The sequence below is a fragment of the Ochotona princeps genome, chromosome 12 (genome assembly GCF_030435755.1).
Source record: "Ochotona princeps isolate mOchPri1 chromosome 12, mOchPri1.hap1, whole genome shotgun sequence".
Lineage (NCBI taxonomy): Eukaryota > Metazoa > Chordata > Mammalia > Lagomorpha > Ochotonidae > Ochotona > Ochotona princeps.
The window spans coordinates 53,099,720-53,119,192 of NC_080843.1; the positions used below are offsets into that span (position 1 = coordinate 53,099,720).

The 19,473-nt window shown below is 43.9% G+C and overlaps 1 protein-coding gene across 1 annotated transcript; it reads right to left on the bottom strand.

Annotated features, from left to right (window-relative positions):
* Positions 1-7,178: 7,178 nt before the first annotated feature.
* NHLRC3 (NHL repeat containing 3) lies at positions 7,179-19,228 on the bottom strand. The gene is made up of 7 exons (XM_004577683.2): positions 19,115-19,228; positions 18,635-18,787; positions 18,195-18,342; positions 16,080-16,280; positions 12,993-13,084; positions 8,369-8,481; positions 7,179-7,452 (listed from the first exon to the last, which is right to left on the bottom strand). Exons 1-7 carry the CDS (start codon positions 19,196-19,198, stop codon positions 7,212-7,214), a joined length of 1,032 nt encoding a protein of 343 aa, XP_004577740.2. The 5' UTR covers positions 19,199-19,228; the 3' UTR covers positions 7,179-7,211.
* Between the last annotated feature and the right edge of the window lie 245 nt (positions 19,229-19,473).

Below are 19,473 nucleotides of genomic sequence, written 5' to 3' on the forward strand. Positions count from 1 at the left end.
TTAGCCGCTAGGCTACTATACCAGGCCCTTCCAAATATTTTTTAAAATACTTATATTTTCAAGCTAGGTTTTCTCCCCTGAGCTTTTGAATTTACGTTTAGGCCTTGCATTAAGCCACGTTAAGTATAAACTAACTGTTACCATCCAACTGCTCTGATTCGGGCATCATGCCCTTTAAGTTCATACCTATACTTACAGACACGTACAGAACTTCATGTACAAATATGGGAACCTTACAAAACGAATTGGGTTTCAAAAATGTTGATCAAAAACACACATACCTAGAATTAGTTCTAAGCCCTTTAAATATAAATGAGTATTTTAATTAAATACAGTCAGCATCAAATTGGTTTTAAATTGTTTTTCCAATCACTGAGAAGAAAAAAAATGTCACAAAGTGTTTAACTGGTGACTATGACAATGTGTATATTAATTTGTTTATAGTAAAAATATTTCTGTAAGAATGACAGTAATCAGGCCCGGCGGCGTGGCCTAGCGGCTAGAGTCCTCACCTTAAAAGCCCCGGGATCCCATATGGGCGCTGGTTCTAATCCCGGCAGCTCCACTTCCCATCCAGCTCCCTGCTTGTGGCCTGGGAAAGCAGTTGAGGACGGCCCAAAGCATTGGGACACTGCACCCGCATGGGAGACTCGGAAGAGGTTCCAGGTTCCTGGCTTCGGATCGGCGCGCATGGGCCCGTTGCAGCTCACTTGGGGAGTGAATCATTAGACGGAAGATCTTCCTCTCTGTCTCTCCTCCTCTGTGTATATCTGGCTGTAATAAAATGAATAAATCTTTTTTTAAAAAAAGAATGACAGTAATCAATCCTTCTTAAGTACATATCTGAGAACTCCGCTGTGGTGGTAAAATTTTTTTTCTTAGAAATCATGCTGAAAACCAAGAAGCAAGTTTACAATACCAACTTGTGACACCTGCAATTTTATTTTTTTTTTAAACTTACTGAAAAGACTCAAGCTACTTAAGATGCACTTACTTGATACATTATAAAGTTTGTCTTTTTTTGTAGGAATTACACAGAAGCAGCATTAAATCATATCAACCTTATCTCACTTATCTCACTTGTTACAATGTAAGTGATAAAAGTTTTCAGAATTGGGGCCAGGCTGGTGGCATGGGAAGCAAATACTTTGCTTTCCAGCGCCAGCATCTCATATGGAACCTGGTTTGTGTCCTGCTGCTCCACTTTCGACCTAGCATTCCACTCCGGCCTGGGAAAGCAGCAGAGGATGGCCCAAGTCCTTGGGGCCTTGCCACCCATGTGGGAGACCCAGAAGCTCCTGGCTCCTAGCTTCAGATCAGCTCAGCTCTGGCTATTGCAGCCACTTGCGAGCCAGTGGATAGAAGACCTCTCTCCATCTCTCCTCTCTTTGTAAATCTGCCTTTCAAATGAAAATAAATAAATCTTTTAAAAAGACTTCCAGAATTGCTATTCCTCATTGCTCAAATTCTATTTGTTTCTTACAAACAAAAGTAGCACCTGCATGTCATTTAGCATTACAGGACTATTTTATTACATAAATGTACAGACTCATTGGATAAATGCTTAGTGGAGACATGACTTGGTTTTTCTGCAAATGACCTATTTTCCTTACCTATAAAATAATCACTGACAAAAGAAAACTGTCAAAAAGAGAGCGAGCGAGTCCGTGCACTTGTGGGGGTGTTGGTGGGGGGCGATAATTCCCCGCTATTAAGAATGTGCTTTCTGTTCTCACACATCCAGAAACGGTTCCCCATCTGGTAAAATGAGCTATTGACTCCTGCTTCTTTGGATTACTGAAAAAAATGTAGGAAAGTTCAATCAAGTGACAAGAATTTCCAAAAACATTTGGAAAATGTGTCAAAGTCAATTTCTTCAGAATATGAGCAAGATGCAAAAAAAAGAGGAAGAAAATTAAAGTATGCTGAGTAGTTTTTTTAAAAAGTACAAAGAAAGTTAATTGTCCCTAGGATTTAAAAAAATGCTTATCATAAGCAGAACTCTACTGCCCCCTTCAGCATCAAGAATGCAATACAACTCAAGTGCCCCAGGAGCCACTGAAAGGCAGTGACTTCAGCAGCCTGCTATCCCATCTAGAGCAGAGAAATACTTGCTTCAGTGCCTCCGTAAGTCTGCTGTCCTGATACTTATTGTTGACGCCAGAAGCCAGGAGCTTCATCCGGATCTCCCATGTGGGTGACACAGTCCCAAATAATCTGGCCAGCCTATTGTTTTCTCAGGACACTGGCACGGAACTGGATTGGAGATTCTTAAATAGGCAGGGCTCAAACTGTCATCTGAACCTGCCCTGGGTCTGAGAGTTCCAACATTGACGCTGCTTTCTAACTTCTCTTGGTCTCAGCTTAAAAACCAGTAAAGGGCTGTTTAGGCCTCACAGCCACATTGCTTGCAGCAGTGTTTTGCTTATCTGCTGTTATTTGAAAAGGAGAACAACAGGGATTTTCCATCCACTGGCTCACTCCCCTGCACTGCAACAGCCTGGCTGACCCTGACCAAACCCAGGAGCTGGGAATTCTCCCACATGGGTGGCAAGATCCAATTACTAGACCCATTTGCTTCCTTTTTAGGATGTGTTATCAGTAAGAAGCTGGAATAGTTCATGGAACTGGGATTCAAACTCTGGCATTCTTTCAACCTGTCAAGTGACCTGAGCATAAATGACATGTCCCCTTTGTTTACTCAGAAGAAATCTAAGTTTCCTCAAAAATTCCATCATACATACTTCATCATGAAGCGGTGACAGGTAAGCAGATACCTGTGCTCTTTGATTTTTAATTTTGAGGCTCCTTCCTCCTCCAACCCCAAGAACAGACTTACAAAGGCTCTGCTTCTATTACTGAAATACAATTAGTTAGCAATTACTGTCATGTATACCCACCCACCAGCTCAAAGGCAGGCACACTGTGCACATTTTCCAAACACCACCTGACAATCCAACGAATAACAACTTTCATTTTACGGAGGTATGAGATGGGGATATTCTCTCAGCACCAGGTGTGACTCATGACTGTTGAAATTCTTTAATGGAATAACAAGTTACAACTGCTTTCATAACAACAACTATAATCTTTAATTGGAGAACTAGATAACACTGCCTTTTCGCTCCAGAATTTTAATTTGTACATTTTGGGGGGGGGAATAGAAAATATAACTTTTTTGAAAATACAACATCTTTCATTAATTTAGTCAATTGATATGAAATAAATATATACAATATGCAGAAAAAATATTTTCAGAAAGTTTTATACAACCCTGTTATAAAACAAACTGAAATTAAGCAACACAAAAATGACAAAATCATTTTAACTAACCTACATTCCTTCACAGAAATTTTGCACTTCTTGTCCTGGCTTACTAACAAATAAACCCTCAATTTATTTTCTTTTACCCAAATCAGTTGTCCACGCAGCTAAACTGCATAAAGCATACAAAACACATGTTTTGTTGAAAGCCATAAATGTGAAGCTAAGGCCAACCCAGTACTTCAACCAGGTAAGCAGCAAGCTGGCAGGGACGTTATGTTCCTGCTGAGACCTGTGGTGCCCCTGGCTTCAAGGAGCACACAGGGACTGACTGCAGGTCTTGGCCTTACACTACCCACAAAGCTATAAACATCACATGTTCCCAGGATGCGGAAAAAAGAACTAAAAAAACCCCAAGCCTGCCTGCAGCACATTTACGATAAGAACACAGGAAAAGGGTTCACTGTCGCTGGGTTTCCCTTCCTAACGACACTGAGATGGGAACCAACTTGTTTCAAGTCTGAATAGCAGACTCCTGCCACCTGTAAGTGAAGAGCAAAGTCAGTCCAGACTGATTAACTGCTACACAATATTCATAAAACACTGGCGTAAAGAAAAGGGGAAGAATGATCTGAAAGGTCACACCATGGCAAGGTTCCACCATTTCTAGAGGAAACTAGAATGACTGGAAAAACACGGTCTTAGTTCGGAAGCCAGTCTTCAGCTCAGAAGGGGAAAGAGACGCAGAAAAAGCCCAGAACTATTCAGGAGCAACAGTCCAACGTGACACGTCCCCATGCACGTAATTCCCTGAAACCCCACGGAAGTAGACAAACGTTAGAAATAAACCGACTAAAACATGAGAGAAGCACTAAGGGGGGGACCTGCCTTCACTGGATCTTGAAAAGTCATTTCATTTATCTCCAAGAACTCCTTCCGGTAAAGTGCTGGTGCAGCATCATTTCATCCCCACATGTTACGTTTCTGTCAAGTACTCTACAAGTGAAGGACAAAAACCAAGTGCAGCTCCAAAACAAACTTAACAGCCCAAGCAAATTCCACAAGCAGCTGATAGCTTTTTTAGACCTCCCCCATTTGGATACCATGTCCTCTTTTCTGAAAACTGCCTCTTTGGTTTTCAAGTCCAAGTCCAATGTCCTACAAAGCCTCCCTGACTGCTCCTCCTCTGAAAACTCCCACTGCGACCTCGTGTCCTCCTCACTAGCCTCTTCCTGCCTGCCTGCGGCTCGCCCCAGTGCACTGCAGGCTGCGCAGAGGGCACACTACCTGCTTCTCCATTTCAGAGTTTTTAGGACTTAGCACTCTGTGGATATGCAAATTAGTTAACTGCCCATCTGATTCGTTTATCAGTTGAACAAGTTATTTACAGGACAATCAATAAGTCATCTTGTTCCAGTTGTTTTACCTGTTGGGGGGGAGGACTAGTCTATCAGAAGAACTAATTTACAATCCAAGTCCTTCATTCTGACCTCACAAAAGCTGCTCCCTCCCCTACTTCTTATTAAACTCATTTAACAGGCAGGAAGAGAGAGAAAACAAAAGCAGAGACAGACAGACGCTTGGAGACGGAAGAGAGAAGCAGGGAGAGAGCAGCCACCTTCTGGGCTCACTTCCCAGATGCCTGCAACAGCCAGGGCTGGGCACAGGGCCACGCCTGGGCACCAAAAATGAACTCAAGTTTTCCTACAGCAGTAGCAGGAGTGCAGTTACCCGAGTCATCCCTGTGGCTCTCAGGTCTTGCAATGGCAGGGAGCCGAATCCAAGAGCTGCAGCCAGCAACTGAACCCAAGTCCTAGCATATGGGATGTGGGAGTCTTAACTGCTAAGCTCAACACCTTTCCAAATTCTTTCCTAACCCTACGCACCTGGAAGTAAGACTGAGTTCCAAGAATGAAAACTAAAACATGATCATTAAACATAAAAACAAATCTAATTTTAGATTAGTAAATGTAAACAAATTTCTGTCCTTGAATGTTATTTATAAGCTACTTAATAAATTTCAGACCCTAAACCATCACTTGAAATATCCACAGTTATTTTTCTTAGCATGATGGATTCCAATCCCAAAAGGTTAAATACCACATGTTCGCCTTAATCTGAGATGAAAAGATGACAACTTGGAAGATAGTACCTGTATATTGTAATATTAGTGCAATCTCTAACAACCTGTATCCAATGCAATAAGATAACGCGATATAATCTATAAACCAACAATTAATGTCAGAATATTTAAGATCTACATCAAAAAACTGTAAAACCTACTATACCCTCAATACGCTATGTTAACCGGTAATGGGGAGGGAGTGCAGGGAAATCTTTCAAGACCATAAAAAGAGTGAGAGAAAAAAAAGTACAATATAGCTTATCAAGGTCAAATCTGGTAATTCATAGACAACAGACTCAAAGCGGCACTAAACAACAATAAAACTACTATACCAATGCATGAGGGGGGAATCGGGTGCGATCCTGACAACCTCTTAACAGGAGGTCATGTGCGTGGAGCAGGGGGGCACTCCAGAGTGGAGCAGGTGGTAAGGAGGAAGCTTGGATCCCAACCACGAAGACTCCCAGATCTTCAACACAAACTACTAATACGAGCAACAAGGACTACATCCCAACTGCCAAGAAGGCCACAGGGAATTGGATGCCCTCGGAGGCTGAGTACTCTGAGGTCACCCACCCCCAACCGGAGCTTCCGCAGGGGATGGAAGAAGTCCAAACACTACCGCGCAGAAACCAACGTCATCGGAAAGACAACCAGAAGCCCTGAGCGGTCAGCAGACACAGAAGAACAATTAATGTCCTTCGGGACCAGGGAGGAGAGCTTTCTCTGGTCCGAGCCTGGCTCCACCTCTGGACCCCTGCCCTCCCTCGCAGTGACCATCGGGATCGCTTCGAAAACCCCTCACAGCAAACAATCATACAAACTAAAAAAAAAAAAAAAAAAAAAAACCCTAAAATAAATAGACAAACAACAGAAAGTAGAGCTTGAAATCTGACAGGAAAGAGCTGGCATGGATTGGCTCATGCCTTGCTGGGTGGGACACAAAGATTAGTCACTCCTCACCATGGTGTTGAGGATTTTCCTGCACACCCCCCCCAAAAAAAAAAAAAAATGTTCTGCACATTAAATGTCGACAAATATCTTGTTAGAGTTACAAGCCAATCTGGATTATCCCAAAATCTGCCAAGATCAACAAAATTATACTTCAACACAACAAATGGCTAAATACTAAATGAAATAGACATGAGACAGCTGAATGGTACTCTATAGCCTTTTCAAGGTATATAGCAGCCGGTCCGGTCCTGTATATAAACTAAAATTGAGATGTCAATGAGCTAATCATAGGTTGTGGTTAGGACTTGTTTTTTGTTATTTTGTTCTTTGTTTTTTGTTTTTTTGTTGTTGTTTTTTTTTTTTTTAACATACTGGTTACTCAAAACTATGTCAATTCCATAATATTGCAAATTGCTGCTGATGTTATATTGGGACTCTTAATTGACTGTGATGATATTATACCAGCTCTGACTTCGGACCAGAAATGGTCTCCCCAAGAAACTGTTCAACCCATCTGGACAATAAGTAGCTGGACTCCATGCTTAATATATGTTTGCAAGGAAAGAATCTTGATTGAATTTGAACTGTAATGCTGCATCAAGGTGGAGGAATCCACCAGGGGGGAGGGGAGGGGGAGGGGGAGGGGGATTCCCAAAGCCTATGAAACTGTCACATAATGCTAAATATTAATTAAAAAAAAAAAAAGTTATACTCAACAAGTTATTAAAGTTGAAAAATAAAGTGCCAATTTTAGGTTTCCTTACAGGATAGAAATTAAATACTATGCATTTTATAATAAGAATGTGAAGTTAAAAAAAAAAAAGAAAAAGAAAAAGAAATATCCACAGTTAAAAAAAAATGATCAAAATCAAAGAACATAGCCACTCCAAGGCATATACTTTTGCACTTGTTTTGCTCCAATTTCCGCTACATAGATTGCCCCAGTCCTCTTATCGACTTCTAGGAGATGTGGCAACACCTGATCTGCCAGTTGGATTGTGCTGATCACAGAACACTGGCCAATGTCTCCTGCTGGGGGTGCTGCCACAACGAGGAGCCTGCTAAGATTCAGCTGGGCCATAATCAAGTACTTTTCATCAGGTGTAAATCTGAGGAGAAAGAAATTTTACATAATAAATTCACGTAAAATCCACATCAGTCAGCAATGTTATTCCCTACTGTGTTGAACACAGAGGCTCCTCCTTGCTAAAGGGTTTAGGTGAAGTTAAGTTTGATCTAAACTTGTTTGAGGGAGTAAGTGATCTATAGCTGATACAAATGGCCAAAGATTAGCTTCAGTCTTTAAATAAGAAAAATATCAACGACGCAGTATGACACTAACTATAAAACTAGCAGGCAAGTTGTATCAGGCTGGGGCTCATATCACACACTCAGACTTGGATGTGATTTTCATGTGTTTAAAAAGTTTCCAAAAAGGGCCCGGCGGCGTGGCCTAGCGGCTAAAGTCCTCGCCTTGAAAGCCCCGGGATCCCATATGGGCACCAGTTCTAATCCCGGCAGCTCCACTTCCCATCCAGCTCCCTGCTTGTGGCCTGGGAAAGCAGTCGAGGACGGCCCAATGCTTTGGGACACTGCACCCGCGTGGGAGACCCGGAAGGGGTTCCTGGTTCCCGGCTTCGGATCGGCGCGCACCGGCCCGTTGCGGCTCACTTGGGGAGTGAAACATCGGACGGAAAGATCTTCCTCTCTGTCTCTCCTCCTCTGTGTATATCTGGCTGTAATGAAATGAATAAATCTTTAAAAAAAAAAAGTTTCCAAAAAAAAAAATCTCAAATGTATCTCAATGATGAAGATTAATATACATCTTTTTTCCTGATTACCGAACATAGAGTTTGTTTCCACTTTCTCTGGGATTAGAAAATACCAGATATGAAATTTCCCATTTCCTTCCATTTTCTCCTGCTTCAAATGAGTAAAAACTATTTTAGAGTACCAGCTGGCTCTTCAGGGGGAGAAACACAAACGGACTAAAATATCATTTCAAGATAAAAAAGAAGCCATTACCTGAGTGCAGAAGGGCCTTCTTGGAGGAAACAATTATCCCATGTTCCCAGCCACTCCCCAGTCTCTTTGTCAAACACTTGGACTCTTTTATTTCCTCGGTCAGCAACCCATACCTGAGAAACAAAACAAAAATGTTCGACTGGCAAAGATCCACAATATAAGAAGGCAGAAAAACAGAGTAGACTGAATGCTATGCTATGTTTCCACACTGGCAAGGATTGAACGTGACACAGCAGCAGCCATTCTGGTCCCAGCCACCACCCTGTCCTTTAGGAACTCAGGAATTCATCCCAGCAGTGGTGTGGAGCAAACCAAACTAACAGATAGGTCAAGCCTGGCTTGCCAGGCAGGACCCTGAAATGCCCCGTGTCCAATGCCTAGGATGGAATTCTTGAGAAAGTTCAAGTGTATTTAATTAGTCATGGGCCACTTCTGGGGTATGGAGACCAAACTCCACCCAGTAAATTAGTCTATAGCACTGTGGATTTGTTGTTCCTTGGTTTTCCTTATCTGCTTCCTTAGGTTGCCAGTTTTTGTACACTGGAAATAAAACACATTATAGAACTCACAGGATCCCAAAGAAGAAGGCATTAAATAGCCCTTTTCAAGATGTGGAAGAACTAACGCTCAGAGAGGTTAATGCTGCATCTGAAGTGCGTTACAAGTGGGGAAGCTGCCATATAAATGGCTGGCAGTCTTAACCAAAAGCCTACACTGCCCCATACTACACACGTGAGCAGCTAACAGGAGTACCCCACCATAACGCAGGGAACAGTGCCCCTACTGAAAGCAGGAGCAGCACTTACTGCTAACAGCACACCCTTTCCCAAGTACGGTGCCACTGAGTCGGTCCAACCCCACCTTGGGGTGTAGCAGCTTTACTCATTTTTTTTTTAAGATTTATTTATTTATTCTGCTAAGGGAAATGAACCAATCCCAAAGGTTAGATACCACGTTTGCCTTAATTTAAGATGATATGATGTTAAGCATAACATGTTATGTTATGGATGTTATGTCATTTGTCGTATATAAACTAAAATTGAAATGTGAATGGGGGGTCACAGAAAGTGGTTAAGAAATCGCATTTATTTTTAACATGTTGACTGCTCAATACTATGTCAATTAATTCCATAACGATGTTAATTGTTGCAGATGGTATGTTGGAGCTTTTAATTGATCGGGATGATACTCTGCTGTCTCTGCCCTCAGACCAGAGAGGGTCTCCCCAATAAGTAGTTGGACTTGACTGGACTTGATGTTGGACTCTATGTTTGGCATATACTTGCAAAGAGGGAATTTCAACTGAACTTGAACTATGGTTATGCAACAAGGTGGAGGAACCCACCATGGGGGGAGGGTGGGGGGAGAATTCCGGATTCTATGTAATTACAACACAACGTAATTAATGAATAAATTTAATTTAAAAAATTAAAAAAAAAAAGAAATTGTAGTAGGCAATTGCAGAAAATCAAATATCAAACTGTCAAAGTACATTTAACATTTCGTCGGGAGAGCTCCTTCCACTCAGGAGCAGAGATGCACGCTGTGGTGTATCTTCGCTTCCCGGGGTGTTCACCATGGGAATACATGTGTATACTTGTGTAACTGTGTATCTATCTGTTTTGTATTTTGCATAGTATGGTTTTATATAAAAGAGAATATATGGTAAAAAAAAATTTATTTATTTATTCGTTGGAAAGGCATAAATATACAGAAAAGGAGATACACAAAGATCTTCCATCTGTTAGTTCACTCCACAAGTAGCTGCAACAGCTGGAGCTGAGTCGATCTGAGGCCAGGAGCCAGGAGCTTCTTCTGGATCTCTTACGTGGGTACAGGGTCCCAAGGTTTATGGGTCATCCTCTACTGCTTTCTCAGGTCAAAGGCAGGGAGCTGCATGGGAAGCGGAACAGCTGGGATACGAACCAGCGCCCATATGGGATCCTAAGCATGTGCACAGCGAGGATTTTAGTCACTAGGCTACTGTACCGGGCACAGCCTTACTCTTTAGAATGAGGCATTTGTCGAAATTACAGCATCAGCAAACCTAAACATGCCATTACCACACTGTATTCAAAATGCTGAACCACTTAGGACAGTTGGGACATCTGATAACATCTTAAGTGACTTAAAGATTTATTTTTTAGAAAAGCAGAGCCACTAACACAGAGGAAGAGACAGCAAGTTAGAAATATTTCATCTGCCAATTCATTACCCAAATGGCCCCAACAACCAGGTCCGAGGCAAGAGGACGCAAAGACCTCAGGAGCTCCATCCTGGTCACCCCCGTGGGTGACAGGGGCCCCAGTCCTTAGTCCATATCACCCTGCCTTTCCGGACACAAAAGCAGGAGCTGGACTGGAAGTATAGAAGTCAGGATTCGGCCCAGGATTCTAATATGGGATGCCAGCTCCACAAGTTGGTAGCTTAACTCACTGTACGACAATGCCAGTCAGTCCCAACAGGTTTCCTTGAGGTCTGTTAACGGGCCAAAACGAGCTATTAAGGAACTACTGTTTTAAAATAAGTTTGACTCAAAATAAATGACATTCCAAGTATTGTATGTATGCAACTTCTGTCATAAACAACGTGAAAGGAATTTTGATGACAATTGCCGGGGTGGCAGAGACAGGAAATAATGAACTAAGTGGAGAGGCGGGCCAACCTTCCTGATGTCTCTTACCCCACTCTTCAAGTCCTTAGGATTTGTCAAGTTTCTGGAATCAGTAACTATTTCTTCTGGGTAACTCTATCTATATCTTCATCAGGGTATGCGAATGTTGCCAGCCACTGAATTCCTTTCCAATCAGAAACAAGGCTCATTCTGCTAAATTTCAGAAATGCTACTGCTACTACCAAGTACTTAAGGCAATTTCTCAGTCTCTTCCTAATCCATATTTCTTCACTAAGGACAGGTTTCCTTAAAGATTGCTGTCTTGGGCAGATGACCAAAGACAGAAAAAAAAACAGTTGATATCCTAGAAATCAATGATGATGGCTGGCATTGCCAATCCTAGTCAACACTCAATTGGTCTTTGATTAGTGGGAATCCTGTTTAAGGAACAATAAGATGTCCTTAACTCTTAAATAAATTAACTTCTCACATATGGTGGTGATGACTGAATGAACTAGTCATGTAAAATACAGACAACATTGTTTTTATAAAAACACAAATATGGGCCCAGAATGATGGCCCAGTGGCTAAATACTCGCCTTGCAAAGCGCCAGGATCCCAAATGGGTACCGATTCACAACCTGGCTGCTCCACTTCCGACCCAGCTCCCTGCTTGTGGCCTGGGAAAGCAGTCGAGGACGGCCCAAAGCTTTGGGACCCTGCACCCTTGTGGGAGACCTGGAGGAGGTTCCTGGCTCCTGGCTTCAAATCAGCTCAGCTTTGGCCACTGTGGTCACTTGGGGAGTAAACCAGTGGACGGAAGACTTTTCTCTCTGTTTCTTCTTTGCTCTATAAATCCGCCTTTCCAATAAAAATAAGCAAATCTTTAAACAACAAAACAAAACACAAAACACAGGTACACAGAAATTAACATCTTCATTTTTTTTATCACTCTGCGATATCTGTGAACTCCCATAAAGAATCTCTCAGACCTCTTAGAAAGATATTCCTTACTGTTGTGAATAAATTTGTGTCTAACTTTTATAAGATCAGAAGTTCAATCTTCATTGCAGTCCCAAGTGGCAGTAATCAATCAAGCTCCGGGAAGTAACATGTAAAATCAGCATTCTAAAATTTCTAGTTTCCAATTTACATGCAAAGGTCACAGGTTAGTTAGCTCATTAATAGAAGGGAGAGACAATGGATTTAATTATTAAACACTTTCATCATCATCAACAAAGGAGGCCCAATCACAATTACAACACCGCTTGCTGGAATCAGAAGTAGAAAAGCATTAAGATGTCTACTGGCATGTATCCTCTCCATTAAGCATCAAGGTGTCTATTCAGACACTTAATGAACACTTATGATGCAGACTGTTAGGCACTAGCATATGAGGTGGAAGAGATTTGGTCTGTGAGTTCATTCAGCCTCCACACTGTAAGGGAGATGGACGTGACAGTTACTAGAGGGGCGAAGTGAAAGCCACTAAAAGAAAACAAGAACAAAGTTGTGTAAGCATTTTTTCTGGGCACTGGGTTTTGGGAAGATAACCCTAAAGATGTGGCATCTATGCTGAGAAGGTATTTAAAGGCAAAGGAGGTGACAGCACAACAAAGAGAAACTGACCGAAACTTCCTGAACGAAAGTTTCTGCTCCACAGAACCAGTCTCCTGGCTCCCTCTTCCACGTCTCCAAATTAGCCTCTCCTACACCCAGGAAACTTTACATCTGAATCCATTATTTGTTTCTCCTGACCTTTAAGAGATACAGGAAACCTAGTTCATCATTTCTGAGTACTTAGGAAACCCTCTGACTACAGGACTGGAACCGTTTATGGGTATGTGCACACCCAACTCCAGGGGAACTGCCCGACACACCTACTCCATGATCTGTCTGTACAAACTCAGAAACGAACGTGCAAACCACACACAGATACACAGCTCCCCTGCCCCCGCACCCCAACACATACTCAGACACACAGCCCACACAATGACACTGTATTTTTACCCGGCCAGTGGAATCAACTGTGACACTGTGAGGTATGTTGAACTTGGCAGGCTCGGAGCCATTTTCTCCTCGCAGCCATAGGATGCTGAAATCTAAAAATGGCAAAAATAGATGGTCAGAGAGACATGTAGAAGGTCCAGGGCATTTACATGTTGTATTTGAAGACAGCTGAGAAAATTTATTAAATTCTATCCCAGGTCAACTTAACTAAAATTTTCATTTGCCTAATCATTACACTTTTTAAAAAAGTCCTTCTGGGGCCGACATGATGGCTCATTTGGCTAAAACCTTGGCTGCAAGTGCCGGCATCCCATGTGGCTGCCTGTTAGTGTCTTGGTTGCTCTACTTCCCACCCAGCTCCATTTGTGGCCTGAGGAAGCAGTGGAGGATGGCTCAAAGCCTTAGGAGCCTGCACCCATGTGGGAGACCCAGAAGAGGCTCTTGGCTACTGGCTCAGCTCTGGCCACTGCAGCCATTCGGGGAGTGAGCCAGTAGATGGAAGATCTTTTCTCTCTGTTTTCCCCTTCTCTGTTAATCCGCCTTTCCAATAAAAATAAACAAATCTTTAAAAAGAGAAAAAAAAAGTCCTTTTCTGCCTCAAGCAAATTATCTATTTCTTTAATTTTCACTGGAAGTTTTCATGATTGCTTCAAAGCACTGTTTAGGGTCTATGTCATTTTCTCTTCAAACTGGTTTTCATCCCAACTGTCTGTGGTTGTCCCAACAGGACTGAGCAGTCACATTCCGTTTGGATTGTCTGTATCCTTGAATACTCCCAGCAAGGGGCTGAATGGTGGCGCTGCAGATGTTTTCCCTGAGTTGTGTCCCTTGTAGCCGTGCACCTTACTGGGCAATCCCTGCAAGAGTGAGGAGCAGGAGGTGTGAGACACAGGGCCCCCAGAGAAGGGGCCGCAGCAAGGCCAGGCAGGGCGGAGTTATGCCATCACTTGTCAAGGAATGCCTGAGCCCCGAAAGCTAATGATGCCAAATGATTTTCCTCTGGAGCCCGTGGAAGAAGCGATGCCTAACACACACATCCCGACTTTGCCTATTCCAAAACTGAGAATGAATACCTGCTGTTAAAGACACTGCATCTGTTACAACCTTGCGGGGTCTGTGCAGTGGGTGTGGATGACACAAAGGTGTGACGAGAACAGCTCCCCTGCTGGCAGGGCCGCCAGAGCTTCCAACTGTATGGCAAGGCCCAGCGGATGTCTCTCCAGCCACCTCAACACAGTCTCACCCGCTTTTTGCATGGACACTCAAGCACCCCACTAAGAATTCTGTAATCTACTGAGACATTGTTGTTTGTCCCCGTGACATGGTTTTGCAACTGATGTGAGCTTGGGAGTTAATGTCGCTGATAATGTCTTGGTGAGTGTGCCTACCCATTGGCCTGGAATCTGGCCCAGACTTGTAGCATGCCTTCTGGGAAAGGGCATGATAAGTATCCTAAAAAATAATGAAAGAGATGGGAGAATGAGCTGAAACTGCTATGGCAATAAACACAGTTACTGTGACCATGAAGGCTAGCCTGTCTTGGCAATTTCTCTGGAGCATAGAAAGTGTATCTGTTTTAGCTGCTTTTCTAATTTTTAGCTGGAGGAATTAAAGGATGCTTTTATGAATATTATAGAGATATGCTTTTAATTATTGTTTGACTGATTGTGGAGTTGTAGAGTCTGTAGTTGTAGAGGGATTTGATGTTTGAACCTTTTGTCCTGGACTCTTTATGTTTTTCCCTTGGGACATATTTTTCACATTAAGTGATAGATAAGTTGTAGAAATAGAAATGTAGTAGGAATGTATTACTGATTAGTAGGTAACCACATGTGCCTCGGCCTTGGAGTCCTGGCTGTTGCCCACTGGCTACTACTTTAGAATGCATAATGGCTTGCTTTGAAATAAAATGATTATAGTATTTTGCAGAATTATCTTTAAGAGCACCTGCTTAACCATGAAGTAAAAAACAGAAGAATCAAATGTCTGTGCATGTCTGCTTACTTTTGAAGTAAAAATAGAACAAGTAAATGTTTGTGCAGAGGTGTGTGATGTGTCTGAGTAAGTAAACAAGACAGCTCTTTGAGCTGTTGGCAGAGGGCACCGAGTGACCGTGTCTGTGTCTCCATTTGCCGATGCTACACCCCTCCTCAACCTCCGAACTCAGCTGGAGCTGGCCTCTGGTTCAACCTGTTACAGGAGCCACAGCAAACTAATGCCCCCATACTGAATCTGAGTCTTACACTTGGTGGTTTCTTTCATAATACTGTCTGGATTACTGATTTATTCTATCCTACACTGACTGCTACCAACTGAATCCAGTCACTAAGTGACAAACTTGCCACATCCTTCCCATGACAGAGTTTGCTCAAAACACATCCCCGCAGAGTGCTACTCTGTAAACATTCTGCTTCTATAACGTAGTTCTGCTAGAAGCATCTCAGGTACTTCACGGCAAAATACAAGGCTTAAAAACCCCTCCCATAAGCTCTCAGAGTCACTTCAAATTTTACTTTCTATTGTTGAAAAAGTGCATTTTCAGCTACTTTCCTGCCATTGACCCCTGCAGATGTTGCAAGAGAAAGCCCCCACAATGCTCTGCCCAATCACCTCTCCTTGCATCAAAAACAGGTCAGCAGAAAAACCAGTGCCTTTGTCATATCCTGTCCTATTTCTCCAGTCAGTTTCGTTCTTCCTTCTAATTCCTGTTCTGCCTGAAGAATCAATATCATAAATTGCACTTCATTGTTGTTGGCCTGGAACAGCCCGTGACCCCTGGGATTCTAGGTCTCTAACCACTCCGCTGGGTGTGTAGCATGCCCGCTTACACCCTGAGGGCAGCCTCAATTTCCACACAGCCTTCAGTGCCTTGGGAAGAAGTGCCTGCTCCCAGGGAACAACAGGCAGGCCAGCTGACCATCACTCACTCTTGCCATCCTCACCCATCTGCTTGCTGGCTTTCTCCCGGGGTCACGCTTTGCCCTAGACATGCACGCTCACATGTACCACTGCTACCCTCATACCAGGGAGCAAACCAAATCCGAGAAATGTCAGTCTTGTGGTTTTACACAAAATGAAGTCACGCACCTTGGGACAGCTTGATCAACCTGTTATTCAGTCCTCCATCACCATCCACAATGTAAATATCCCTGGTGTCCTCTACATAGAGTTCTGCGGGGTTATCAAACTGCAGGGGATTCAAACCAGTGCCCTTCTTCCCGGGAGTACCCAAGACTTGAACAAGATCACCAAAGGAGTTGTATTTCTTAACAGTATGGCCGTAGGATCCTGCAAAGACAGGCACACACGTTTTATAAACAAACCCATTGCACATTCATGTTCTTTAAATAAACTGAGAGAAAAATCTGACAGAAACGAACAGTAATCCAAAATGGGCAGGCTCAGACTATTAAATACAACTGGCAAGTCGCAGGAATGTCTTACATTACAGGCAAACGTGCTCATGAATTAGTCCGTCACCCCAAAATAAGCCGACTCTAAATTCAAATAAAGGAAATTAACATCTTTCACAGAAAACTCATGCCAACAAATTGGCACATGGCTTTCTTCTTCCTCTTGCGACCTTGGATAAATATGACTGATTTAAAAAATCAAGAACAAGCTGTCTAAACAAAGAGTTTTAGCTAAAACTTTTGTCTAATCCTTCACATTCACATCTGAAATGTCGGTAGGTCAACACAAAACTTTTTGTAACCATACTGTCTCTTACTGGAAACAAACTGAAAATTTAACTCAGGAACTTTTCTTTCCTAGGAAGGAAATTCTTGCCAAATCACTTGCACCTTAGTTTTGCCAACTGCATTAAATGACTTTGTATTACAATGATTTTGAAAGCAAACACATAAAGCAGAAAAAAAAAGTAGAAAATTGTTTAATGGGAAAAACCATAAAGCAATGAATACAAGTCAACTTGAAGGCCCGGCAGACTGAGTATTCAACAGGCCAAGAAGAAAACACAGGGCTTACCAGAAAGAAAGTGAATCGGCCTGAATTACGATCCTAGCTTGAGAAAGGTATTTACGTTTGTGTTTGCTGTAGAAGCTTGAGCTAAGCAGAGTTTGCAGCAATAAGAGAACACAATATTAGTGAGAATATAAATCCCGAAGCCTCTGGGGTATTGGCAGAGGGGACAGAGGAGCAGCAAACAATGTAGATTGTTTTTTAATTCGCTGATTTGCAGACTTGTTTTCATCAGAGGGCATTAATGTCTTTGGAAAAAGGGAAGACGTACAGAAGCTGTGCAGATGTGTGGGGTGGAAAACAGTCTGCCCCGGCAAGAAGCTACAGACCATCTGTGAAGCCTGTAAAAAGGTTACAAGAATGGAGCAAACTAAACTCAAGGACTTGAGCCCCGGGAGCTGATAAACACAGCAATTAAAATGCTCAGCTTTCACTGCAGACCTGCAATGTACTCAGAAACAACCTATGTTTTTAACTGCAACCATTCCGTGGATAACAAAGCTTGCAATAAATGGGACTCAGAGATCACTTGGGTTGGGAGAACACACGTCCTGACGGCACTACTGAGACCCCTAAGTCCATTTGCTTCTTATTTGAGACCTCATTGGTCCTATCAAGGGGTAGCGAAATTAGCCAGAATGTCCCTTGAATCTGGAACGAAACCGGCCAGAGAAGAGCAGAAATCCTGCCGTGACTACTCTGCTTCCATGCCGAGTACCCCGAGAGGCCGGCTGGTCTGTGGGTACGGCTTGTGTCAAGTCCCAAGCACGGGTGAAGTGCCCGCTTGGAACACTTTTTTCCATAGTTCACTTGTGCTGACCCAATTTTCAGCATTTTCTACTACAAATACTTGATGGTGGGAAGATCTCACACCTGTGGAATTACCAAAAAATGCAAATACCCACATAAGATGCAAATGTGTTCTGCTTGGGGCCACAATGTCCCGACCTCTCCTGAAAGACAAGGGAGATGACAGCCGTGGGTTCCAAGCCCTGTTTCTGAGCTCCAGAAGCTGCAGAGACTTCTCTGAAGAGAGGGAAGGAGGCTTTAGGGGGACGCCTGACAGGCTGCCTGTCTGCGTTTTTTTACAGACAAGTTAGGTCATGGCTTAGGAAACAAACGACCGTTAGACTGGAGAACTGCGATTGGAAAGCCCACAAGCCAAGGACAGGGTGGAGTTGATCCCAGCAAGGAGGCAACTGAACAGACAGCTCCACATACCACTTCCTACATCCGTGATCCAGACCGACTGCTCCTGGGGTGTACTGGCTGCAAAGATACCGTGAGGGGTGTCAACTGTGTGATTCCAGGCTCGCAGCAAATATCCATCCTCTGTGAACACTAACACCTTTGGGACGTTATCCCCTCTCTGAAGGGACACAAAACCACTGCTTAGAGAGGGCTGGTGGGAAGGAAGAGGCACCGCGAGTTGGGCACAAAGAAACAAAAACCACGGGTTAACTGACACACTGAATAATGTTTAAAAATACCACCTTCACAAACCTAATAATATCCCGCAAAAAACAAATCTAGTCACTTGAAAACAACCCCCCCCCAAAAAAAATAAGCTGCAAAATGAGCGCTGTGAACCCACAAGGCTGGGGTTGTGTGTGTGTGTGTGTGTGTGTGTACACGCCTGAAAGCCTCCCCGCTGGGCTTACCTGGGCCACGTACACCAATCCGTTCAGGGAGTCCGCTGCGACACAAAACGTTGTGCCAGTAAAGTATTCTGAATTCCTGGGCCAACCCACATCCAGCCGGTAAAGCACTTGCTCTGTGTTCCAGTTAATTTTGAAAGAGATTTTTCTTAAAACCTTAAGTAAATCGAGAAAGTTAAGAATCCGCTTTCGCTCCAGGCAAGAAAGACAGAGGGATGCGGGGTGGGGGTACTGAGGGTTTGGTCTGGTTCGGTTCGGTTCGGTTTTAGCATGCTTCAGACAAGCACTTGGCTGGATTCTTCGCCAGCAGCCAGCACCCAACACCCAAACGACCCAAAGACACGCCTGCTCCTGGAGGCTGCAGGAGCATCCCACTGTGTGCACGCCAGCAGACGGGCGGACGGAGGACGGGTCCGAGCCCAGCTCCTCCCTGCAGCCCGGGACGGCGGCGTCCACCCACGGGACCCTCCCCGCGCAACTCACCGGAGAGCCACACAGATGAAAATGCAGAATCAACAAGGACAGCAAGGCGCCGGCCCCGGCTGCGTAGACCCAGAATCTGGCCATGACGGGAGGGCAGGTGGCCGCGGACTCCGGAGAAGCTTCCCGCGCCCCTGCCCCGTCCCGTCCCTGTGCCGACCCGACCCGACCCGGCCCGGCCCGGTCCGGCTGCCCCGACTCCCTGCCCGGCGCCCCGCAGATGTCCACTCAGCGTCCCCGCCCCAAGTCAGGCGCCCCGGAGCCCCCAGCAGTGACCACGCCTCCCCATTCTCTGGGGCCTGGGCCAAGCCGAGGACACCGCTTCCCTGCCCATATAGGGCAGCCCACCGAAATGCCTTAGC

What these genes read in the sequence shown, in the direction of transcription:
- NHLRC3 (XM_004577683.2), bottom strand. Translation starts at nt 19,198, where the DNA reads ATGGCCAGATTCTGGGTCTACGCAGCCGGGGCCGGCGCCTTGCTGTCC. An exon ending in GATCACGGATGTAGGAAGTG is followed by an intron (nt 16,281 to 18,194) that starts GTATGTGGAGCT and finishes CTGTCTTTGCAG; the next exon opens with GATCCTACGGCCATACTGTT. An exon ending in GTTGATCAAGCTGTCCCAAG is followed by an intron (nt 13,085 to 16,079) that starts GTGCGTGACTTC and finishes TGCCATTTTTAG; the next exon opens with ATTTCAGCATCCTATGGCTG.